This window comes from Heliconius melpomene, chromosome 21 (assembly GCF_056956725.1).
Source record: "Heliconius melpomene rosina isolate 202511_hmr_F chromosome 21, ASM5695672v1, whole genome shotgun sequence".
Taxonomy (NCBI): domain Eukaryota; kingdom Metazoa; phylum Arthropoda; class Insecta; order Lepidoptera; family Nymphalidae; genus Heliconius; species Heliconius melpomene.
Genome location: NC_140409.1, coordinates 8,986,175 through 9,014,109, shown reverse-complemented (window position 1 = coordinate 9,014,109; position 27,935 = coordinate 8,986,175). Strand labels below are relative to the sequence as shown.

The following is a 27,935-nucleotide window of genomic DNA, read 5'->3' as shown; positions in this document are numbered from 1 at the left end:
GTGATATTATAATTGAAAGTGTGCAGGTACAGTACTTTTCGATAGAATTGAGTTGACTGCTGAGATCTTTGCAGTAATAAAAGCCATATAAGTTGCTTACATTTTATTTAAAGAAAATAATGAAGTTCTTCTAACTTACATTATAATCTAAGCGATCAACAAAAAAGTACTCACTTACAGTCGATTTATATAATATAGCTAAGTGAGTCAAGTACATACACGTAGTGCATGGTGACAAACCAACGGATGTCATGGTTCACGGGTTCAACTGCAACCCTCTCGATTATAACTTAGGAAACAAAATAATAACAAAGGGAAAAAGTAACAATAAAAAAAAATAAAGTAATAACAAAAAAAATGCCTTCTTCTTAATTATAGGAAGTATTATTTACAGACAGTTATATTAATATTATACTTTATTAACGATTAAGAGTCTATAAAAGTTGTACAACTAGTCTAAAGGCCATAATTGTGTTAATAGTTTTTAGTACATTGAGAAGTACTATCTGAATCGAAGCTAATTATAATGAATGCTACTTGTGGATATCTGCCGACTTATATACAAACTTTATATATGTATGTTTTAACATGATTGTGAGATAGTGCTTCTCAATTTTCACAAATAATGACGTAACGAGATATTGTCTCACAATGTTTCGGAAAATCATTATTTTTTAATTATTTTTTTTTGCAGTTGCTTTTTACTTAAATATGAAAAGACAATATTTAATGAAAATAAAATGATATTCCCGAACATAATTATAATAATTAAGAAACATTATTCGTTACATCTAAAAATAAAGAGTAAATGCTATAAAATCTCTAAAGTAATGCTACAAAATCTCTATAAACTTTATCCTACTTTACAGATACTTTTTACTGTAAAAATGTATAATTATAATGTTTTTTTTTTAATTCTGCACATTAACTTTTTTACAATATTTCGTATAAAATGTAAAATGCTTGAATATTACTAGCTACGTCTATAAACAATATTCGTCAAAAGCGTCGCAATACATTTTATAATGATTAATAATAATTAATCGTTCCTATTAATAAAAACGGTGGTTCTTTATCTGTGTATGCTAATATTTAAACAATGGAATGCTATAAAGTATATTTTTTAATAATAATAATTATTATTATATACTTTTTTATGGTACAACTTTCTCAAGTCATGGTCGTTGTCGTTTTGCCACTATATGCTGTACCTAAAAATTGTGTATATAAATATTATACTTAAAGTGCAATTCGCAAATATTCGTTGTTGGCGTTGTCGTAAATACTTGTAAGTAATATGAAAATATTATAACATATCTTGACTCTAAATATAAGTAAATGTATATTTAATTTATGACATCTTTCGTAATAAGTTATGGTGTTCTATTAAATCTAAAAATATTGAATATATAAGTTCATATTGTCGAGGTCAATGCTTTTTATTAAGTTTATTAAACATATTAAATTATTCAAACTTCATTTTTTTATAGCGAACGGCAATTTTTTTAGCAAATGTAGTATCTAATTTATAGATGAATATATACACTGGTTTTATTTTACATAATATAATAACACTTATTCATCTTTATGTAATTTTTCAAATAATTATAATATTTTTTTATGTTGCGTATAAAAGAAGTTTGTGTATCCATTTCCTAGTTTTCCTTTTAGATACATTTCAAATTCAGAAAATAGATTTTTTAATTGAGAAATCAATGAGTAATGAATATTTAAGCTGCACAACGTTACGTCGTTGAAGGGTTTATATAAAAAAGGTCGATGCCCCATTATTACTTTTAGTATTTTGTTTCAATTTATATCTAATTTTTAAGATTACACATTCAATTTTAAGTGCAACTACATACCACCACAACCGTGTTCACTTTCTATAGAATAATTAATGATTATAATAAGTTTCTTTTACTCTCCAAATATGCATATTGCCACGTGCGATGTTCGTTATACGTATAATAAATATGAAATATAGTACATTAATTAAAACATCCTTATCATAGATTAACAATGTTGATAAAAGTTTTCACAATTTATAAACTATGATATCTACGAATACAAGGTAAAATATCATTGATCCTTATTTTGTCTACAGAAAATTGTACAGAAAGTATTGCTTTTGATTTCTCTTAATACTATACTTAAATGTAATATATCTTAAATACGCGCGCAAAATGCTTAAACATCAACTTAAGAATAGATGAAAACTAGTAATAATTACTTTAAAATATCAAATAGTCAGAAATTTTTGCTTACAGTTGAAATAACAAAAAGTAATGTAAATAATAAGAGACTAGACCAATGATTTAACTGAAGGGGTGGTTAACTATAAATCATTATTTTATATAAACCCTCATACTTCAAACAATTACCGCACAATATTTAGTATTTTTGTTCAAATATTACAAAGTTGTCGTAGGCCTTCAAATAAATGAATAATTAAGTTACTAGTGTTATCACACCTGCTGCTTACTAAAATGTTATATTTCCATTTCTCTTATTCAGCTATACTTGAATTTCTTTCATATGTGCATTTTTCACTGAATCATAGAAAATAAGATAGAATATAGCGCCGTAGCCGCTGGCAGTTTAGACTTCATCAATTGGTAAGCCGTAGCGTCGTAGCGCCGTAGCGTCGTAGCGCCGTAGCGCCGTAGCACCGTTACCGTAGATTTAATAAAAAAGACTTGATAAATAAGAGATATCTATCCTACGGCTACCCGGATTTTCATTATTTTAGAATGCAGTTTAAATAATAACATTCTTTATCGCATCTAAGAAATGGTAGTAGGTATGGAAGGTGCACACCACAGGCTGGCGCGGGCTACGCTTTTAAGAGAATATCGCGAACGCACCGCATCGAGAGCGACATGAAGTTCCAAGTTTGGAAGACTTGACTCATTGAATTGAGTTCATTACTTCGGTTCTTCGAATCTTACGATAATAATGATACATCAACACAGCTCGCATCTATCAGTCTTATTTAAGGTTCATTTAAAAACCATATTTAATATTTTCTTATTTTACAAAACTACCTCTCCAACAAATTGACCTTGTTATACTTTACTATACTTTAGGAAATTTCAATCGAAACAATATCCAACTTACAAGTAACTACGCTACTTCAATTATATTTTGAAATTTTAATGACAAATTGACAAATGATTGTGAAATTGACAGTTATTTTCTAAATTCTAAAAACTAAATTTGAAAAATATCTAACATTAGAGTAGGTTTCAGCATTGCAAATGAAATATACAATTTCTTTTTTATTATGGAAAGTGACCTAGAAAGTGCAATATTAATAATAGTCATTCTGTGAAACACTGCAGTGGCCTGGAGGAGACTAAAACTGTTATGTAATAAACCAAGCAATACATTGTATTGTCGTTTAATATAAATTAAATTTGTTTTAGGCAATTATAAAAAAAGAAATTAACCTTTTACCACTGTAATTATTCAATATTATAATTATATTTAATGTTATTAATTAAAAACAATGATTTGTCGGACTATTTTTTGTGAATGTTAGGTGAAAGTGGTGTGGTGGGTGAACACTTTTCGACTTTTTTAACAAGATGTGAATGGATTTGTAACATGAGTTATAGAGGGATGAGTATTTTACATGGGCGTATTTATATTTAATTTCTGGGGGGGGGGGCCTGGACTAGATTTGAATAGATATGTTAGTGTAAATATTTTTTTAATTTTTCGGGGCAAATGTTTCTTAGTAAATTTTCTGGGGTGGGCACGGACTACCCGGCCTCTCCTCTTCCTACGCCCATGGTATTTTGAAGCTTACATATTGTATTTATTACGAATGTTAAACGTGTTAATATAAGTTGTTAATTAAAACATCAATAAAAAATGTATATTGGACTAATTGTTATTTTGTATTGAACAACCACGTGTGTAACCTTAAGCTATTAATAAATTACGACTAAAGAATCTCCCAGACCCCGTTCTGTTTTTACAACCGTGTTTCGTATAAGCCTTTACTTGCATCTAAATATCTAAATAATATTATGTTATACAATAATTATACTACGTTATCACGCTGTGCTTTTTATTTTTTAATTTTTGGTAAGCAACTTATATGTATAGTTGTGTTTTTCTTTGGCTTAATGAATGTAGGAAGACAATGAAAAGTGTTCAGATTTTTGCTACTAAAATATATAATAAATCTAATGTCTTATTAATATAGTAATAATTAATAATTCTCTAACACGCTACGTAACTATAAAAATATTTTCCTTAAAACGCTTTTAAATCCCTTAAATTTTTAAAATTTTATTTGCTAATGTAGCAGATATTGTTCAAAATACGTTTTTGTTGTCTATAATGACAAAGAAACAACAAAAAAGTTAAACCCTAAATTAATGTATAATAATCGATGTGAATTTACCCAGTTTTCATAATTATTGTATTGTTACGGATTAACCTAATTTATTTATAATTATTTTAAATTTTATGCCAGTAGCTTAAGATCTACACAGGTGATATATTAAAATAATTTTATTATTCGGAGAGATATAACAAACTGAAAGGGCATGTGAGCGTCGCCCAAACAAATACACAACAACAAATACAATTTTGACTTAATACGTTTAAATAATCGAATCTGCATTCATTGAACAAATGAAAACAGCGGTCGTGAATGTTTTACGGTCACCAAATTGTATCGACGTAACTTAATAATAACGAAATTTCGAAATTTACTTAATTGTTGCACTTGTTTCTCAAAATTGGAAGCTATCTAAATATATGGATATATTAATACAATAATATATTATTGCTAGTAGATACTGTTTAAATTGATGGTGAAAATATAGGGAAAAAAAACTAAGTAATTAACATTTTCAGGGAATTTTCGTTGCCATTGTGGAATTATTTAAATACACCAGTGTTATAGGATGAGAGCTGGTTTTAATTTAAAGTCATCTGATCTGCTAAACTAAACTAGGCCCAATAATATGTAGGTATGATTTGAAATGTAATAACTTATAAACTTTCATTCAATAACATAAAAGAATACATAAACGACGTCTCCATATTAAATTTTATACTGTACTTATAATAAAGGCCAAAAGTGTACTGATATTATTGTAAATTAAACAATAGGAAAAATGTCCGTCATCAGGCATGTCAACAGACAAGGAGCAGCGTGCCAGCCAACAGCTCGGTGCCATGCTGCCAGGGCGTGGACGGCCGCCACGGGTCTACTCACTAGTGCCTACACAATACACGCTATTCGTGCTCCTATCGTCTTCTTCTACTCACATTATGTTATTGCTCTCTTTGTACCACAGCTCGACGGTTTCATTAAGTCTCTACGTATCACCGTTGCTACTACCGACATAGGTAGTATCGCCGCTCGCGTGGCGCTAACTTACTTACCCTATTATTAATAATGACTACGTATAATAAATTACGTTAATAACATCTCAGGCTCTTGCCATAAATTGACACGGTTAAATCCGTCGAAGCTGGATTTCAATAATCTGAAAAATATGTTTCTTAAATCATTATAGAAAGAGCCGTATCAATATTAGGTACACTATTATTGCTTATCATTTTTTACGCCGCCGAAATTTTGCCTTAATAATATTTTGTTGACAAATTATTTGTCAATAAAATTGTGTAAAGAAGTTTATAGGAAATTATGTAGAGAAGTTTACCTATAGAGAAATTATTCGTTGCATTTTTCGCCGTCTTCGTCCCCTCGCTGGTTTACACAGTACGGACAAGAGATCTTCTTATGTTTCGTAAGATAGTTCTTTACAGTGAAAGCCCTGTGACAACGTGGGCATTGAAAATTTTTAAAGGTCGAATGTGTCTGCACATGAGCACGGAGATTGGAGCGGTCTGAGAATGCTTTGCCGCAGCCCGAAAACGCACAGTGGTAAGGCCTCTCGCCCGTATGGGAGCGCTGGTGCCCGCTTAGAAGCCACAGTCTCGAAAACTGTTTTCCGCATATGTTGCAAACGTAGCCCATTCTGTGCGTAAGAACGTGCATCGCTAGCGCTGGCTTGGAGACATATACCTTCCCGCAATGTTGGCATCGCTTGGCGTCATTCGAGTCGAGGCTCCGATGTGTTTGCTTGTGACGGCAGAGGTTGGACAAGGAGGAGTAGCGCTTCCCGCACTCGTTACAGTCATATCTGTTCGATATGTGTCTCGGACCAAACGATGATATAAACACTGCAGGTTTGGGCGGGGGTGGCAATGGGGGGGATGATGCTGGAAGTGTCTCGATGCTGCGCACGGTGAGCGGCATCCTCATAGGCATAGACGTCGTCATTGAAGATTGAATTGAAATTGTCACAGTTTCGACAATTTGGATTTGTGGTTCCGGGATTGGTCGATAAGAGAAGTAAGTTACTTGAGGTTCCACAGTATTTACGAGTTGAGGCAATGGAGCGACTGTAGGCTCGACGGTATAGATGGGTTCGGGTGTTTCTTCAGTTATGTAATAGATGCTAGCAGGGTGAGCAATTGGGGCAATGGGGGGCTCAGGAGGCTGCTGCACTGTGACGACTGGGGGCGGCGGCGGGAGGCCTTGCGCGACCGAGAGAAGCATCTGCGCCGCCTCTAAGTCCTCTGCCGACCTCTCCGCCACCGGCGTATGTTCGCGCTCTGCATATTCAGTCGGTTCTGTAAGAATTGCATTATTTTAAAACTTTAAAATAATACTTTTAATTTTTTATTAGGCTGGGAGCAAAGTATAAGTAAAGGTTAATTTAACAATAGTGACACAAATTATGAGATATTCTAGTGAAGTACAATTAGTCTATTTATCACTATAAATGGGCAAAAGAAAACAATCATATTGGATTCATTCCATCAAAACCTCAATAAAAAATATTAACATAACGATATATGTCGTATTTTTTCTTTAAGTAGAGAGTTCGTGAACACTTTGGACATTATAATTAAATCAAGAAGAGAATGCAATTTTGTTGTTTTTGCTGACTGTGTTAGCATACTTTATTCTTTGTAAAATATAATTCCTTCGCTAAAAAACTTCTGTATATAAACGTAATTTACAAACTTTAACAGCCGATATGATCTTTTTAATAATAGGTTATAAAAAATAAAAAATCCGCAAATAGAAACTAAAAAGAAAAAAAAATCAAGCCCAATATTTAGAACAATTATTATTAATTTTTATAACCAATCCATACCTATATCATAAATTCGAAAGTAACTCTGTCTGTCTGTCTGTCTGTCTGTATGTCTTTTACGCAATCAGGGCCAAACCGCTAATTTAATTGTGATAAAATACTCATATAGAGATACTTGAGGGTCCCGGGATGAACATAGGATTCTTTTTTTTTTCATATTTGTAATATTTTCGATATATACCAATATTTTAAAATAATTAATTTGACATGCAATTTATTCCGCCATGTTAATAACAATCGTCGCTACGCGTTGCTAAGCAACGGCTTGCAAAGTTTGATGTTTTAAGAAAACATCACCCAAAGTGAGTTTGCTTAATGCATACATGGCGCGCGCCGATATAGATTTGTATACATTAACAAAAATTAGATGATTTCTATAATTTGATATTCATCATTATGAAAATAAATATAATAGTCACTTTTAGCATTTCATCTAGATTGAAATTATAGTTTACTGTTCGTTCTAATAAATAATTAAGATGTCACTGGTTCCAAATGACCTAGCCTACGAGTGGTATAGTAGGACCGACGCGAACGGGCAGATGACTGATGATTTTGTAAATTTTTATATATTTTCGAATTACTATTATTTTTTATGTAATTATTTGCTGCTTATAATTAATTTATCTCAGTTTGGTTATCCATACCGATGTTATGCACTTAAAATATCGTAATTTTAATCATTTGGGATTTTAACTAACTATGGAACTAATAATTATTTAATATAGGAAAATGTTTGGGACGCGCGCACGGCAAACCTTAAGTACTTTTACTTCTTTTGTTTGTTCATTTCGGTTACTCAGATATTTCTTCTAATAATAAATCTCCACTTATTATTATTTTTTAACTTATTTTAGTTATTTAGGCTTATATTTTCGCGGGCGTAGCCGCGTCCGGGCCCACTAGTACTTTTATAATTATTAGTCAAAGTCAAAGTCAAAGTCAAAATATCTTTATTCCATAAAAATGCTTAACATTCACTTGGACATGTCATAAAAGATAAAAAAAAAATGCAAAACAAAATAACCAAAAAAAAATGTGCAATTTTGACTTGAAAAAAGCCCGTTCAAATGGTTGAGCTCATGAGAAGATACAGGCAAAGAAACTCATGGCCACTCTTTTTAAATGCCAACATTTGTTATAAATCACAATTAACAATTTTAACTTAGAAATAGAGCAACTCATTTCCAAACATCTTTATCGCGAACATAATCATTAACAGAGTAATATGCTTTTTGGCAGAGCCTGTGCTTTACCACTTTTTTAAATTTGTTCAGTGATAAATTAACCACGTCGTTTGGAAGTTTGTTATAAAAGTGTATACTTTGACCTACGAATGAGTGAGACACTTTATGGAGCCTAGAGAAGGGCACAGCAAGCTTATTTTTATTTCTTAAATTATATTGATGGAGGTCACTGTTTTTATTAAATTTATTAATATTCTTATGCACATATACTAAGTTGTCGTAAATATATTGGGAGTGTAGTGTGAGGATGTTAAAGTCTTTGAATTTATTCCTTAGTGACTCCCGTGGACACATTTTATAGACTGCTCGGACAGCCCGTTTTTGGAGCACAAAAATGGTATCTATGTCAGCGGCACTACCCCAAAGTAATAGGCCGTAAGACATAATGCTATGAAAATAGCTGAAGTATACTAAACGCGCGGTGTCAACATCGGTCAGTTGACGAATCTTACGGACAGCATACGCTGCCGAACTAAGTCTACCAGATAAAGTTTCTATATGCGGACCCCATTGTAACTTAGCATCTAATGTTATACCTAAGAAAACAGTTTCATTAACTACTTTAAGTTCCTTATTGTTCATCAAAACTCTGATTTCTACTTGTTGAACATTCTTAGTAAAGAACCTGATACATTTAGTTTTACTACTATTTAAAAGCAAGTTATTGGCACTAAACCAGTGTAATATCCTAGAAAGAGCATTGTTTACATCGTTAATTTCCAATTGCCGTCTATTAACCTTAAAAACTAAAGATGTATCATCTGCAAACAACACCATTTCACAGATATCTCTCATAAGGTGAGGTAAGTCATTAATGTACAAAAGGAACAAAAACGGACCCAGAATAGAGCCTTGTGGCACCCCCAATGCTACAGGTGACCCGTGTGATAGTTTCCCGTTGACATTTACCTTTTGAATCCTATCACTTAAATAAGAAGTGAGAAGATCCAAAGCAATGCCTCTTATACCATAGTGGTGTAGCTTCCTGATAAGAGTTTTATGCTGCACACAATCAAATGCTTTGGATAAGTCACAAAACACCCCAAAGGCATCACGTGACTCCTCCCAAGCCGCGAATACACTCTCTAATAATTTGACCCCAGCATCAGATGTTGACCTTCCACGAGTGAAACCAAATTGACCTGTGTGCAGTAATTTATTTTTATTAAAATAAGTAAGAAGCTGACTGAGTATCAGCTTTTCAAAAATTTTACTAAACGTAGGTAGTACTGAAATCGGTCTGAAATTTGTGGGGTCTTGCGTACTACCTGATTTAAACAATGGAGTTATTTTACTATATTTCATCAAATCAGGAAACACTCCACAATCAATACATCTATTAAAAATTGTAACTAAATCAGGAATCAAAATATCAATTAAAGAATTTATGATATTAACTGAGACACCCCACAAGTCGGCTGTCTTTTTCATACTAATTGATTTGAAAGCTACACTAATGTCTGAATAATTTATTAAAAAACAAATTAAAAAAAATGCAAAACGAAACAAAAGTACCGCGTACGACACCACAAGCGTGTGGCTGTAAACGCTATAGGTTGTGGGTTTGATCATCTCACGAGGAAATATTTAATATTTTCATATCTTCGCTCTGGTGTGGAGAAAAATCGCGGCGTTGAGTTTCGCGACTCAACATTCAATGCCTCCAGAATTAGTAGGAAAATGGGGAGCGGAGTGTCTTAACACTAGGCTCTCTCTGCGTTCACTGTCTGCTCTCCCCTGCTACATACGTGAGAGATGGCAGGGATACTGTCGTGTGGTCTAACAATGGAGCAGCATAGTCGAGCGAGGTGGCCATGAACTTGCTTTGCTATATCGTGCTTGTGACATTATCATTATAACATGTTTAACAGAAACAGATTGTAATTATAGACATTTTAGTTTACTTTCGGTTAAATAATAAATTTACAATTTAATAAAATCATTATATTCAATACTGTGTATTAATAAATATTAAGTATAAATGCTCCTATATGACAAATATTTGGAAAACCATTTACGTTGATGGATGGTATATGTGGATGATTGCAATAAAATATACACATTAAGCTCGGCCGCCTTTGAAATTAAAATCTATAAAAATACTTTTGGTTTAATTTATTATTTATCCTACCGCGCTGAAGCCCAAAAGGAGGGTTATATTTTATTTAGCATTTATACTTAGTTTAGTATTTATGTCCGTTTCTTTGTTTCCTTGTAACTGCTATACGAGTGAACCCATGTTGATACATTAAATGTTGTTGGATTTGTCTTGACGGCGAGCGTGTTACATTCATTTAGTTTATGCATTCCTTTTATTTTTTTGTTTATAAAATTCACTTGTTAGCTATTGTAGAAATATCTTGTTAAATTATGAGGATATCGAAAAATAATGTATTATTGAATATTCAATAAATAATACGAATAGCACAAAATCATTGTGAATTTATTAAGAAGATTTTAAACTATATGTGTAAATACTTTTAATTTCTACATTTAAAAAATATATCCTAAAGAGTTGTACACGAACTGCTTTTTATTTTTTCTACTTTCACAAATATATATTTTTCATCACCTGTATAGTTAAATAAATTTATTGAATACATATACTATACGTACGTATATATTGGTGCAAATGTAGCAATTCTCAGCACCTCAAAGGGTTGCCGTAGGCGTTTAAGCTCGGTCACTCAAGCCTAATCCTATCATTTAGTAGGACCGGTAAATTATTGATGATGGTATCTTAGTATCAGCAGCTGACTGCACATACGAACCAATTAAGCTTCCTAACCTGTGCCTCTCAGTGAAGCAGAAACCTACGTAGATTTGGTGGGGCGTTTGTCATACGGCTTTGTGTTAACGACAGCCTTTGGAGCTACGTCTTCGTGGAGTAACCATGTAACCTAGTTTTCATTTATTTTGCTGTGAAATAATAATATATCGTACAATGTTTGTAGTGGGAAACGTTCCTCCTTCCTCAACATCAGAGCGAAGAAATGAAAATATTAAATATTTAATTTCCTCGAGTGGGAATCGAACACACTACTGGTCTCAATAGTTGTATTCTGTACCTCAAACTGGTCTGATCTGGTTAAACTAATAATATAAGCACAATTATGTTATATCACAATTGAATATTATATTAATGGTGTATATTATAAAGTAAGCCTTTAGTATAACGTAACGGTTATAATTTATAAATGTTTTTTACGATTGATATTCTAAAACAGAATCTATCTCAGCCGGGGCTCATTGAAGTACACAAAGTGAGCATTCGATACGGCCCGGCCCAGTGGTTTGTGCACTTTCTGTCTGCCACGTTGCCTATTAGGCTTCATTGTTAGCTCTCAAAATATCTCAAAATTTAACAACAACCCGTTATTGATATATTAGCACAATTTAGCACGCACTCTGTGGCGCAGGGACCCAACGGCATTCCGTTGCAACGTTGGGTCCCGTTGTATATTCGATACCCAATTGTGGAATTAGATATTTAATTTTCAACTTCTCGCTCTGGTAATGAGGCAAAAGGACGACGTTGCGTTTAAGTGTGAAGTGCGAGTCAAAGTGGGAAACGGAAGTGTTTTAATGAGGAACAAAGTGTCTTAACACTGGGCTCCCAGGTGTATATTGTAACTGATTGCTGTCTGTAGGTACATGGAAGGGGTATGACAAAATCTACTATTGGGGGCAGGGGTATTTATCAATTAAATAGTCTCCAAAATAATGATTTTAATAAAATAATTAACGGATTTAAACGTAGCTTACACTTAAAATTTAATGTTTGTTTTATTTTAATTTTGTTCGACAATGATATTATAACACGAAAAAAAATTAAGATTAGTGAATAAATAATTGAGTAGTTAAGCGGGCGAAGTCGCTAGCGGATCGCCAATCAAATATATAACTGTAAAAAATATAACAATTGTAAAATACGAGAATAAATTTAATATTTTCTATCAAGCATAGGCGAACTCGACTTCCGAGTAAGATTTATTTGCATTCTCAGGAAAATATGTTTACTGGCAGAGAAATATCCATTGCATTTCCTGTGCGCCAAATGAAAAACGACATTTTTGTTATAGGTGCATTTGAAAAAAATATATATATATAAGTAAAGATGAATTCATTAAGAATTATTCATTTATTTCCGTATCCTCTTTCGATCATGAAGTTATTGATAATGGCTGCTTAATAAGATCCTACCTGTGCTTGTCGGGCCTTCTGTCGGGCTGTCACGAGGCGGAGCGACAGTGGCCTCGGATGGGCTGCGTCGGTGCGGATCTACAAGAGTTACTCCCTGGTAACTCTTCTTCTTCACCATCATGCAGCGCGGCATTGCGGTCCACGCTGTTTGGAAAACATTCATTAAATAATTTTACGATATAACTTTTACATTCATCTATATATATAAAAGGACTTGTCCTCACTGACTGAGGTAAGACGCACGCACAGCCGTAACCGCTGTGCGCAGAAACGTTAAATTTGGACAGATGTTTACTTTCGTAATCTGGACATCCACTAAGAAGGGATTTTGAAACATTTTTACGATAAAGGAGTGAAATAGGAGTTGAAAGTTTGTATGGAAAAAAAATTAAATCAATAGAATAAAGTTTTAATAATTAAATAGATTTTATTAATACAATAGATAATTAATTAAATAGATTTTATTAATATATTATTATGATTCAATAATAATTTGCAGCGTATAAGGTAATAATGTTAATTAATTAGTGCTTGTTTCCAAAGTAATATAACAATTGAGACCATCGTGGCGCAGGGGACCAAAAGTCTGACTGTAACGCGACGGTTGTGAGTTAGATCTTCACTCGGGGGAATGTATTGCTGATGAATATTACTGATGAATGTAATGTATTACTGATGAATATTTTCTAAAACTCCAATTGCAATTAAAATATGAATAAATATGAGGCCGTAGTGGAGCAATGCACATAGTTTGGCTGTACACACAATGGTTGCAGGTTCGAGCCAGACGCGCGGGTATTATAAGTTTATAACAAAACGTACTCAAACTCATAATTTAATATGTCAAATTCAAGCGGAAAATGGAAAACGAAATATCGTGTCACTAGATTTTCTCAATCTAAACTGCCACGCGAAAAAACGAGAAACTACTAAAAAAATTAATACCTGTGCTTGTCGGGCCTTCTGTCGGGCTGTCACGAGGCGGGGCCACAGTGGCCTCAGGGGGGCTGCGTCGGGGTAGATCAACAAGAGTTACTCCCTGGTAACTCTTCTTCTTCACCATCATGCAGCGCGGTATTGCGGCCCACGCTGCTTAGAAAATACTTATTAAATAATTATACGATATAACTTTTACATTCATACAGATATTTATTCAATTATTATATTACATACAGATATTTAATCAATTATTCGCTTGAATTCTACCATTCAACCGCAATGCGTACAAAATTCGGCAGAAATTGGGGAACGGAGTGTCTTAATACTCTGCCTACCCTGCTGTGTACGGGATACAGCGTGAAGTGATTTTTTTTATTTATATTGCTGTAAAAAGAAGCTAGAGAAAGCTTTGACAAAAAGTGTAAATCGTTGGCATGGCTAAATTAAAAGTGCACGAGCACTTGAGAACGAACCTGAAATACAACGACAAAAAGATATAACGATATTTCAAATTGCACTCAATTTAGGCGTTTATAAAGCTGGATACAAAATGAAAATATAAGCTGCAATTTTTTACACAGTAAGATTTCTGCCATCGATTTCATTTTCAAGCATCATCTCTAGATTTTATTAATATATTATTATGATTCAATAATAATTTGGGGCGTATAAGTTAATTAATTAGTGCCTGTTTCCAAAGTAACATAACAATTGAGACCATCGTGGCGCAGGGGCCCAAGAGTTTGACTGTAACGCGACGGTTGTGAGTTAGATCTTCACTCGGGGGAATGTACTGATGAATATTTTCATTTCCCAAGCCAAAAGGTTGGCTTTGAGTGCCACTCAACATGCAATGCCTCAAAAAAATCGGCTGCCTACCTTGCTATGTTCGGAATTCTGCGGGAAGCTGATATAATACAATAAAATCTTCTTATTTACGGAATACGCATTCGCGTTTTAAGTATTGCGAATGAAGAAATTGAGACAATGTTTTTATATTAGCGGCTATATTATTCTTATTAGCGGATGTGGTCGGCAGTCGGTATGAGTAAAAAGATTCGATATCTTCCATTTCTTCGTCAGCTATCTTTAAGTACCTACTGCGAGCAAGTGCGGAGGAAGGGAGTTACCTCAAAGTAAGATGTGACTCATTAAGCACTGCCTAGCTATCTATTATATGCCGTAGCCACGGTGCTGGGATTTCTCTGTTCTTAGAAGTAACTCGCGTTTGTCGATGTTATTGTTTTAACTCAACAATCACTTCATCGTCATTGTATGCCATCATATGCTGCTTAAATATGTAATGGCTACATGAATAACTATAAAAAAAATTAATACCTGTGCTTGTCGGGCCTTCTGTAGGGCTGTCACGAGGCGGGGCGACAGTTGCCTCGGGGGGGCTGCGTCGGTGCAGATCAACAAGGGTTACTGCCTGGTAACTCTTCTTCTTCACCATCATGCAGCGCGGCATTGCGGCCCACGCTGCTTAGAAAATACTTATTAAATTAATATTATATTTGAATGATAGATAAACTAGCTGTGTAAATAATATTCGCCAATTTGCGTAGAGGGACGTCAGTGTACCGTCCGACCGCATTTCAAAAGCTCCCCCAAACTTGACGTATATTTACTTACTTCGCGTAAAATTGTTCTCCATAGGTAGAGAATCCGTTGACGGTGCAGGTTCGTTATTTATTTGTTCTTCTATTAATATAATCTAAATAATATATATATAAATCTTCCTCTAATACTATTATGCTTTTTAAATATATTTTACTTTGTAAATAATTACACATAGTTATGTTTTTCTGTGAGGTACAATTTGCTTAAAATTCATGTTTGTATTATTTTAAATATGAAATACAGTTTGACATTTCAAACTAGTGACTCTATGTGGCGTGAATCTAAGTTCTACAGTCTTGAGGATTACATATTATAGAAAGGTTTATACGGATACGACGAGTTTATGTAACTTAGGTGTTGCATCTTGGCTTAGATTTAGTTTGCTAAGCTTTAAAATATTCGAAGTAAATACGTTTTAGATTATATCTACACATGTAGAGAATATGATATATGGTAGTACCTATATATATATAAGTCGTCGTATAGGCATTTCATTTTTTATGTTATTAAGTCCATTATGCCGAAAACTAGCGGGGAAATTTTCTACACCAGTGCGAGCCTTGTGTTTCTTTTAGAATAAAAGACTAGAATAAAAGATTCTTGAAACTAGAATGTTTTTAACCACAGACCTTATATTAAATAAATCAAAAAAAAAATATTAATCGATAATATAAACTTTGTTACACGTAACGATTAGGTTTAATGGTAAACCACTAAAGCATTTAGCTAGTACCTCTTCCGCAATTATATAAAATCATGAAAATATCAAGGAAATATTGAATATTCGCATTAGCTAACAGCGAAATTAGCGAAAAATATAAAAATTTAACTAGAAGAAGATAAATTGTTCACATATTTAATCAACTTTGCCTTGCCATTTATTTCCACTTTTAATTAAAAGGTGAAACGTAACAACAAATACTGCAATTTCAAATCGTATTAACTTTCACAACAAAAAATAAATAACAGCTTAAAATAATATTTATTAACTTTATGGATTATTATTGAATTGAATGTTTTAATTATTAGTTTAAAATTTATATTTTAATCGCTTACACCCACTAAGTAAAGTATTTAAATAAACTTATAAATATCGAAGATATAGAATAAATAAAATAATAATTTCACTAAGGCAGAGCGCATAATACAATGTATGTAACAAAATATATTAAACAACAAAATTACAACAAAAAAAACTATTTATACTTATGTCCTTATATCGGCGATAGTGATGAGACGACACAAATAGTGTTATTAAATTACTATAACTTGATTTGAGTTAACTTAAGATCTTCGTCACTGAATATTTCATTTTTCTACACAAACAAACACACAGAAATTTATGTGCCTTTCCTCTTTTTTAAATAAAATACAAGGTCTTGCACTTCGCTAGTCATCACACCAAAGAAAGGTAAGCATTTAATTTTAGATTTGGTAAACAAAGTTATTTTTACACTTTCTTATACGGATAAATATAAGTTAATTTAAATTTACAAGTAGTTAATCACTATCATAATTACAAAAAACACTATATTTAAGTTTTAAATAATATGAAATCAATTCACTTTCAAATAGTTAATTAATAAACAATTTTTAATTTTAATTGAACAATTTTAAACTAAAACAAAATTAAAGAATAAATAAACAAAAAAACTATTATTTCCATTTTATTAAATGAAGTTTTTGAATAAGTTTGTCATCAACAGGTTAAAGTTGAAAATATGTTTAATGTGAGAGCACTGCACTACCGATATCGCACCTGTAGACCTCTGTCTACGCGCCGTTACACTAAAGTCTAAACTACCAAATAGAAATACCGCACCAGCCACTCTTACTATGGACCGGGAGTACCAGATATTTGCACAGTATGACGGCAGAGTTCCCCAGGCTCATAACAGGACATCACTGAACTGAAAAGCTATCAGTATCTATTACGTTTATAGTTTCCTGTAGTAACGTTATATATGCGGACAGCATTTCCAGATGTATATTTTCGTTTATTTATGAATTGTAAAAGTGTATTATATTATCGTGATAATATAAAGAAATATTATTTAACTAGATACCCGCGTCTTCGTCCGCTTAAAATTGGTTAATTATTACGTATAAAAATTGTACGTAGCAGGATTTGAACCCAAGCCTCTTGCTAATTGAAAAAAAAATATTTTGTATACAAAATACTAAATGATAATATAATTCTTACAATTAAAACATAACCCTTTTGTAATTATACGCATTTGAGTAAAATAAATGAGAATAACATACATCGGTAATTTCAATAATAAGAGGTTTTATTTTCCAATGTACGTAAACTGGGAATCCTATCCTATATCTTATAAAACAAAGTCGCTTTTCGTGTCTGTCTGAACTTTCTAACTCTTCTTCTTCTAAACCACCCAACAGATTTAGATGCAGTTTTCACCATTAGGTCGAGTATTTTTCAGGGAAGGTTTATATATAGTCTATTATTTGTACATTCTTATATAAATTAACATAAATACGATAAATGTGTCTAAAGTCCTACCCGTTGAGACACTTTCGCGCATGCGCTGCTTTAATGGTAAGTACTACATGAAAATAATGTACTGGAGTATCGTTCCTCTTAATAAGATATACAAAAAAGTCCGCGACAGCATATTTTTATCTTTTAAGGATAACGTGTAGTGATCATATTTCTGTCTAAAAATAGTAATTTCAATATATTTTTTATTGTGAGGGATATTTTTCCATAATGGTATTAATCCTTATCCTTAAAATAAGTTTTGGTTTATAATTTCTTCCGTTTAAAAATAGTCATTTAAGTATCTAAAAATAGTCATTTAAATATATTTTAATAAGAACTTGAAAAGATTAGTAGCACAGATTTAAAATTACAGTACTAAAAAATCCTTCCTGATTAACGGTTCGCCGCCCACCACGCGCCCGTCGTGCCCCGCAACATTTTGCTTATAATAGTGGATCCGCCGCACCCGCCTGGCTTCTTTTCCCCGGGCATGGAAGGAAGGCGTGCTCATTATGCTGCTGAGGGATCCCGATCTATGATCCTTCTTAGTACGGTCGCCAAGCTGTTCGAGAAGTTACTCCTCTCACTTCTTCAGTCACACATCCACCCACAAAGCGAGCAGTTTGGCGAGCGGGTATACCACTCTGGGTAAACTACGCAACAGTGATCAACCGAGAGAGAGTGTGTGTGTGTGCAATAGCAGTCTTCCTTGACGTAGCACGCGTATTCAACCGCGTCTGGCACCCGGGCTTACTTCATAAAGTGTTCAGAGCGGGCACCCCCCCCCCCGCACGTCGCGCATGTCTTTGCCGCTCTGCTTTGTAAGTGACAGGACATTTTGCGCGAGAGTTGAGAGTGCTAGCAGCGACCCGATCGCTGCCGTTATCCCAGTCAGAATTTTGTCACCTGCTCTCTACGCACTATACATTGATGACATCACAATGCCCTAGCGAGTATTACTCAACCAGGAATCCTGTAGGTCGTACGGAACCTCACCCTCCGGCGAGTGACGCGGGCACCATACTACGTAAACACCACGCGCCACTCACCGCAACCTAAAAATAGAAACCCTAGAGGTACACATTGGTCGCCTGGCGTCCAACGTATTCCGTTGCGCCGGTGTATCGGGTCACCTGCACCTAAGGAGCAGCACTACGCATACCCGGCCGCCCGAGGTCAGACGTCTTCTTCCGAGGGACTTTCTATCCTCCTCCAAATCCGACTCATGAGCAGTAATCTTGGTCGTTTAATCTAGGCCTTCCTCAATTCCAATCCCCTCCCCTTCCATGTGTCTGCTCTAAAGCAGATTTTCGCCTGGAACCACGGTCGGACCAACGCTGTGATGTCGTTCTGAGCTACTACGGAGATGGCCGAGAGAATGCTTCAATTCTGCGCCTGGCAAAGTAAATTTAGAAGTGATTGCACGTATTTTGGAGTTATCCAATAATTATAATGTATTTCCATCCGACATAGTTGGTTACATCTTTCGTTTAAGTATTTTTGGATAAGAGAATAGTAGGTAGTCTGTTGTTTATAATTTCTTTCGTTTAAGTTTTCTGTTGTTTGTGTTATTTATTTGTGTTTATTTTAAAACAATTGGAAAATCCTTATTGGAATTACGAAAATGCGGGTTGCATTATTGTTTAATTAATTTTCACATTATCTTAAGTGCTTTGCAAACATACATTATATGAATAATTCAGTAGTTAAGGCGGGCGAAGCCGCGATCGGGTCGCTAGTACTATATAAACTTCACTTGACATTTCGTCTTTTGTCAATTTCGTCTTTTCCCACACTTATTATTCCATCGTGGACTAATTAAGTCGTAGGTTAAGTTAGATTTATTTTAGGTTTAAATTTTGTTTTTCTAACATTGAAAGCAGTAGTCTTAGATATAGTTTAGTTTTAGATTTGTACTTCCATTTAAAATTTTATCGATATTGTTTGTAGTTTATCTATATAAAATCGTATTTTTCTTAACCCCCCAACTTCAGCCCTCGTAACTTACTTTATATTACGAAAACAAAATATATAATTTAAATACATTAAAACTTGTATATAATTAGAAATAATTAGAAATTTCACTAAAAATGACAACTTACAATAAAAAAAATTAAGATGAGTTTGAGCTAATAACTATTAGCAGATCTTATAAGATACTCCAAAATAGAAATTAATTAATTAATCTATAACACTATATTATATTGTTAATTATTTTAACACTTAACTATAAATTAAAGCGCTTTTTTATATTGATTGGCTTTTTTGATTCACTCAATTAAAAACATTGATAAAATATAGATTTTTTTAAATTAAAAAGACTTACTATCATATTATTCTTATATATTTCAAAATAAGTTAACAAGTTAAAACTGTATTTAACATAAGTAATAAATTTATTTAGTTCCGTTTCCACTTCCATTCTTAAACATGGGCTTAATAACTAGCGGCCCGCCTGCGGCTTCGCCTGCGGGAACTACTTTATTATTAATTTCTGTCTCCATGAGTACCTACGTCCTATAAGTGACGTCCATGCAAAATTTGAGACTCCTAGCATTTGTCGTAACGAAGTTTCATACAAACTTTCAACCCCTAAAACAACCCCTTAGAAGTCGAATATTACAAATTCCCGTCTTAGCGAGCATGTACATCCTATAAATAACTCCTATGCAAAATTTCAGATTCCTAGCACATGTAGTTTCTGAGATTTCATGATGAGTGAGTGACCTTTCGATTTTATATATATATATAGATAGATATAGATAGATAAATGATGTACAATGATAATTAATATATAATTTACAATAGTATTTTTTTTAGCTTCGATCGGGATCGAACCCGCAACCGTCGCGTTACAGTCACACCTTTGTGCCGCTGCGCCACTACGGCTTCGAAATAAAATAATATATGTTAATTGCTAACAATAATCTAACCGCTTGTGCACTATACGAGAACCGACACTACCTACATACTCGTACGTCCAAAGCTTTGCTTACCGTTAATAAGATTTATTATCTAACAATGTAAACAAATAAATGAAGTAAATAAATAAATCAAATAAATAAGTAATCAAATAAATTTCTTATATTTTTTTATAGTTGCCGGTAAGAAATTGCTTTTAATGACATCACAAATGTGCAATAGCAGCCAGTGGCCGTATCTTTAAATTAACTGTATTTTTTATTTATTTTTTCTATTTGTCAAATAAAGAATTATTATTATGCATGCATTTGCGTATGAAAAATGTTAAAATCTAATAATAATATCTAATATAATAAATAAGCGGCCACATGGCCGTTATTGCACATTTGCGTATCTTTAAATAAACTGTAATTTTTATTTATTTTTTCTATTTTATACTAAAGAATTATTATTATGCATGCATTTGCGTATAAAAAATGTTAAAATTCTACCTTAATGTATATTGGTGCTGAATTCTAATTATTAATAGTTCACACGAACTTCGCCTCCGTTCACGACCGATCGCACGTGTCTCACTGAAGCAAGCACACTTATCCATTTCTACCCTATTATATACTTTATACTAAAAGTAAAAAGTTTAGGGTAAAAATGGACAAGATTGGCGTTGCTCACATCGCATACTTTGTATACAATATGCAACTAGTGTAATGTGAGTGCGAAAAGGACGAACAAGTAGCTACTACTACTACGAGACTCAGAAAAGGCGTACGCGCACGCTAATCTATTCTATATTCGACAACTACATATTCTTCAATAGCCTAAAACTTTTGTTTGAAACAACCTGGTTGTGGTGGCCCCATTGTTACCAAATCAGGATCTGTTGACGGAATCCCAGAGTAATAGAAGGAGATTTCAAAATTGTGTAGGTACATCTAAGAGTTTCACATATTTTTAGGGTTCCGTACCTTTTAAGGAAAAAAGGAACCCTTATAAGATTACTTTGTTGTGCGTCTGTCTGTCTGTCTGTCTGTCAAGAGCCTTTATTTCAGGGACGCTTAGAGATATCAAATTGAAATTCAAACCATATACCTAGATCTACGGCCCCATGATTTCCTGAAAAAAATGTATTTCTACATTTACTCAAAAAAAGATATGGCCGTTATATAGCAAATAACGCGTATTTTACATAAAGGGAATCATAAATAATAAGCTACTTCCGCTTAACCTAGGATTATGAAATTTGGCAGCTAGCATCTATAGGTAGTATCTACTATTTCACGCGAAAATCTGAAAACTATAAATTTGTAGTTAAATCCTAAAAAATAATAGCTTTAAATAGTAAAACATGCGTATTCCACACTATAAAGGAATCAATATTAATAGGGTGCTTCCGGTTGACCTAGAATTATGAAATTTAGCAACTAGCGGTTAGGTACTAGTTTTAGTATTTAGGGAAAAATCAGAAAATTATACATTTGTGGTTATATCCTAAAAATTAATAGCCTTAAAAGGGGGGCAAAATTTGACATTAAAACCAAAAGTTACCAAAGCGACGATAGACGACGACCGACGATGACAATATTAAATATTTCATTCCCCCGAGTAGAATCGAACTCACAACCGTCGCGTTTACAAACACACGCTGTCCTACTGCGGCACATAGGCGGAAAAAAACATCTATAATTCTAGTTAGGTATACATACAGTACACACGAGTACGTGCATAATATTGACAGAGACTACTGGATTAAAAGGCACCAATTACTCAATTTTCTGGTGCAGGCTTATACGCCATTCGCTAATCCGTAGCGTTCCGTTGCATATTCCGTTTTAATTTTTTAGCCAATACTCGTTGGAGTGTAGGACATATTATGCTTCCTTTGAATTATAGATTTACGTTTTTGTTGATTCATATTTCGAGTTACTTAGTAGAATTAAATAAATAATTACTATTGAGGCCAGTCGTGGCACAAAGGCACAAAGTGTGACTGTGAACGCAACTGGTTGTGGGTTCAATCCCCACTCGAGGAAATGAATATTTATTTAAATTTATATTTTCACTAGCGGCCCGCTCGCGGTTTCACCCGCGTGAACTATGTTATTATTAATTTCTGTCTCCATGGCTACGTCCTAGTGACGTCTATGCAAAATTTGAGACTCCTAGCATTTGTAGTAATGAAGTTTCATACAAACTTTCGACCCCAAAAACAACCCCTTAGAAGTCGAATATTGCAAATTCCCGTCTTAGCGAGCACCTACGTCCTATAAATAAATCCTATGCAAAATTTGAGATTCCTAGCACATGTAGTTTCTGAGATTTCGTGATGAGTGAGTGACCTTTCGATTTTATAAATATATAGATTTCTTCATTCTGTTGTCGAGGCAAAGCACGGCGCTGCCACCATTCAATACGCAATGCCTCCAGAGTTCGGCGGAAAATGGGAAGCGGAGGTTCCCTTAACACTAGGTTCCTCTACCCTGCTATATTCACGATACAGTGTGAAGCTAAAAAAGAAAATAATACTCTCTTGTAGTAGGCTTAGCTAAGGTAACAAAGTTGCAATGAACAAAGGGAAAATCACAAAGCGTTTGATAACGGTGTACCTCCTCACCAATGCGGATAGGCCGCCGATAACTATTGCATTAATATAATATTATATATATGTATATGCATTATAATATATATTGATGCAGTTAGTATGTTAATGCATATATAATACATATATATATATATATATATATATATATATATATTAACATACTAACTGCATCAATACATCCATCCTTATTATAGTTTTTTTCTACAAATTAATTTTGTTAATAGAAATGAGATAAAGCCGGCATAACTATATTTTTAATTGGTTAAAGTATACTTTCCACTAGGTTTCCTCTGCCTATTGTGTTTGCGGGATACAGCTTGAAGTTGATTTATTTATTTAATTATTAGAATGTTCATGGGGCTGGTGAGTGGGGGTGGTTACTTATAGATTGAGTGATAAAATTGATAACAAAGTAGGTATAATATTAATATATGTAACAGATACGTTTTTTAAACAAGAAACATGTTTTATTAAAAACTAGCGGACCCGGACGCGGCTACGCCTGCTTGAAATATAAGAATATAATTTCTATAGAAATATAATTTCAATCTAGATGAAATGCTAAAAGTGACTATTATATTTATTTTCATAAGGATGAATATCAAAATGCCGCGGTAACGAACGCGGTCGCGTAGCGATGACGGTTGTTATTAACATGGCAGAATAAATTGCATGTCAAATTAGAAAATATTTTAATTTATTAGTATATATGTGTAATGTAATATTATATAGCCTATAGCACTACTGAAGAATGCAGCTTTCATACAAAACAAAAACAAAGTAAATCGATCCAGTAGATCCAGAGATCTTAGCGTTCAAACAAACAAACAAACAAACAAACAAACTCTTCCGCTTTATTATATTAGTATAGATTATATAGTATATTATACAGAGTTAAAGTTTAAATATGGCTTCTTAAGACAAAGATTGTAATCGAGTGTCAACTGATAATAATTAAGTAGTAAAAATAATAATATTTTTATATTTTTTTAATAAACTTTTTATGCACTACAAGATTCTTATAATTTTCGGATGTTTCTGCCTAAGGTTTCCTGTAAGATATTATAAGGTCGCCTTTGCACGCTACAGTTTTATTCCTACAAATGTTCTAATGTTATTCTTTTTTAACTTGATTAATATTTTTTTTTTGTGTAAGCATAAATAATTTTAACTGTCTATAATATAAAAGTTTAAAGGAAGGTAAGTATAGATGTTGTATATGAACTAAGAAATTTATTATTCTCATTATACAAAATCAAGTTCTTTGTACTTTAGGGTTTGAGAAACCTATTAAATGTTAAATTATTATTTTATAAAGACTAATAAAACATCTTTTTAGGGTTCCGTAACCTTTAAGGAAAAAAAGAAACCCTTATAAGATCACTTTGTTGTGTATCCGTCTGCCTGTCTGTCAAGAGATATCGAGTTCAGATTCGATCTTAGAACTACGATCCCTTGATTCACTGAAGAACTCGTATTTCTATATTTACTTAAAAAGATATATGGCCATTTGTATCGCAAATAACGCGTATTTTGACACTATAAAGGAAATCAAAATTCGGTCCGGTCCACCTACAATTATAAAATTTGGCTAGCATCTACAGGTAAACTATACTTTTGTGGTTAAATCCTAAAAAGTAATAGCACATTAAAAGGAGGGCACAATTTTATATTAAAGCCGGAATAAAGTGAGGTATCAGATAAAAGACCTCTGGCTAAGCTAGGCTTGAATTTCAGAACAGGCTCGATACCTCCATTTTTTTGACGGAACCCTCGGTTGGCCAGACTCGCGCTAGCCCGTTTTTTTCCATAAACGAAGCATGTTAAACTAACGTTCGCCTCCTTTCATAACTGACGTAGCTCATAGAGAGATTTTTTATTTTAGCCACATTGTAAAAAGGAAATGAGTGGTGATGACGATGCCCGTAATTTTTTCTTTTATTGTATCGATTTTATATTTTTTCTGTTTCTAAAGTTCCACCATTCATTTGTCAATGACTATTGATTATTCTTCAAATACGTCGAATTGAAAACCCCCTCTCCGCAATTAGGTATTATTGTTAATTATTAAATGTAATTACAAAAATTATTAAATTACTGCTTTACTCTTATTTACTCATCTTACGCACACATAAGTTATAAGTAAATAGTTTACCAAATTAATTTTATATTATTATTATCCTTTAAAATAACTTATTTATACACAATTTAATAGTAAATATTTTAATTTCAAGTGTGAATTGAAATTTTTAAAAATTGGATGAAGTTAAGGTGAAAAATGAGAATTTGTAGTTTAATTTGATAGTAAAAAATAATATTAATTTGAAAATGAAAATTGTTAGTTTGAAATGTAAAAAGATGAAATTGAAGTGAAAATTACGAACTTGATGCATAAAAATATAAATTTGGAGTGAAAAATCTATATACGTTTTAGACGTAGTGATTAATAATAAGGGCGTTATTTAGAACACGAATGACACAAGATTCCCTCTGCTAACATTACTTCAAGGCTTGCTATATCTAAGCATATAGGTGCTGGCTTAGAGGAGGTATCCTTGGCAAATACCCCGTAATTCCATTGTTTACCAATGGCTGCCTATCCCCTTAATAGCTGCTAAAGATTAGTTTAGATTGCGCTCACTTGCATTCAATTTGTTTAATGTATAAGGTAACACAATCATATTTATGACTATTTTTTATTAGCTTTACGCTGTACCCCGCACACGGCAGGTTAGGCAGAGGGTACATAGTGTTAAGATACTACGTTTTCTACTTTCCGCCGAATTCTGGAGGCGGTGTTGAGAACCTCGACACCACAGCTAAGAAATAAAAATATAAAATTAAATAAATAGGTTTGGTCTTCGATCGGGGATCGAACCCACAACCAGTCGCGTTTACAGTCACACACTTATGTCCTTGCACCACGACTGGCCTGTATAATTAATACTTTTCATAATATGTGTATATTCTATATATTAATACGTGAGGCAAAAATTTTGCGCAACAGTTAGAATTTATATTGAGAAGGAATGCAGAGTTTTAATATTTTGTTAAGTAAGGAATTTTTGATAATATATGTCCTTATTTTAACAGAATATTACTTATATATAGAAATTGAATTTTGGAGGCATTGCGTGTTGAGTAGCATAGCTTCGAGCCATCTTTACTACGTTACCGAGGAAATTAAAATAAATAAAATAATAGATTTAAATATTAAATATTTTATTTCCTCGAGTGGGAATCAAACCCAGCACCTATCGCATTTACAGTCGCACGCTTGTACCCCTGCACCAAGGACTTCAACTTCCTTTTTTATCTTTACTATAATTTAATGTATTTGCGAAACATATATTCTGAATTAAGTGCGGTATCAAAAATTAGACGTAATGGAAATGTATATTATTTTATATTTAATCATAAAATTAGATTTCGCACTTTAAATAAATATAACTAAATATCATAAAATCAATTACATATGTTTATGGAAAAAAAATGTCATTAAAATATATGGGGAGATTTAGTAGTAATAACGTTAGTGAAGTGAAGAACATAAATAATTCGTTGTTAGTAGGTATATGCGCGCGCAAGGATACTGATAAACAGACCGACAGCTAATGTTTTGAAGCCAGCTAATGTTTTGAACTCTAAACATTTTAAAATAAAAATTTACAAGTTCATTTATTTGTAATCTATAGAAGCATAAGTTATTAGTATATTATTATACTGTTATTTTCTTGTTTCACTAATCAGTATCAATAATCTTTCAGTGAGATGCTTTAAATTATATAATTGCATATGTGAAGATAGCTACAAACAACTACATAAAAATACATATATATACTAAATACTAAATTATAAAAAAATGTCGACAAGCCTGAATTCAATCTTAAGAAATGAAATGTTGATGATAATATCGTAGAAGTAAATATCGTAATTTTTTTTATCTATTTAGAACTATATAGGCTATCATCCAAATCACACAGTGCCTCTTTAAAAAAAACATAAGATCAACCAAGTTAATTCCATACGGATTGCGACCACACTATTGTTATGACGCGAACCACTTCACAAACAATTGACATTTAAAACGTCAGCGTGAAAAACCCGCGAAATTGACAGAGAGCCGGTAACGCCATGTTTATTTTCTATAAAAACAGTGAAATTCGCAAAAGTCAGCGATAATATAGAAATACTCGTATAGCGAGCTCACCTTAGAGTGACGACGCCTCCATGTGTTAACAGGTGGCCTTCGCAACAAGTCTACGGCGTCCTACAGGTCGGGGGCGTGCGGCGGCGGCGGCGGCCCGGCGGCGACACGCGGCGACGCGGCCGGCGCGCGCCAGACGCAAGCGCGGCCGACCTTCTCTCCCCCATCGATTTTCAATGTACGCTACCTAAGGCGCGGTATTTACTAATGCAGAGATCTGCAGGTTTCCCGTTCCTTGGATATTTTCAATTTAAATGTTACAACTGTCCCATGATTGCTGCTAACAATTGTCTAAGATATAACTTCAACTTGTACTATTACGGTATGTTACTACTTTTCTTAGGTTAATTTGCGAAATAATAATCTATATTTATAATAAAATCGTAAGAGGCTAAAAGGGTTGGAAGAAATAAAAAAAAATGTTACTGGGACCTTTATTAACGTAATAGAACCCAAAACCATGATTTTTAAATTTTTTGTCTGTTTGTCTGTGCGT

At 33.2% G+C, this 27,935-nt stretch overlaps 1 protein-coding gene across 5 annotated transcripts; it reads right to left on the bottom strand.

Moving 5' to 3' along the window:
- Window positions 1-90: 90 nt before the first annotated feature.
- LOC146527168 (uncharacterized) lies at window positions 91-27,571 on the bottom strand. 5 transcript variants are annotated; one of them, XM_085206035.1, is made up of 6 exons: window positions 21,125-21,224; window positions 14,924-15,067; window positions 13,592-13,738; window positions 12,647-12,790; window positions 5,691-6,666; window positions 91-5,513 (listed from the first exon to the last, which is right to left on the bottom strand). In XM_085206035.1, exons 2-5 carry the CDS (start codon window positions 15,054-15,056, stop codon window positions 5,702-5,704), a joined length of 1,389 nt encoding a protein of 462 aa, XP_085062161.1. In that variant the 5' UTR covers window positions 15,057-15,067; window positions 21,125-21,224; the 3' UTR covers window positions 91-5,513; window positions 5,691-5,701. The 5 variants fall into 5 exon arrangements, with proteins under 5 accessions (XP_085062161.1, XP_085062163.1, XP_085062160.1 ...); XM_085206037.1 differs by having other exon boundaries at window positions 13,592-13,735; XM_085206034.1 differs by lacking the exon at window positions 21,125-21,224 and adding an exon at window positions 27,443-27,571 and having other exon boundaries at window positions 91-6,666.
- Window positions 27,572-27,935: the final 364 nt, after the last annotated feature.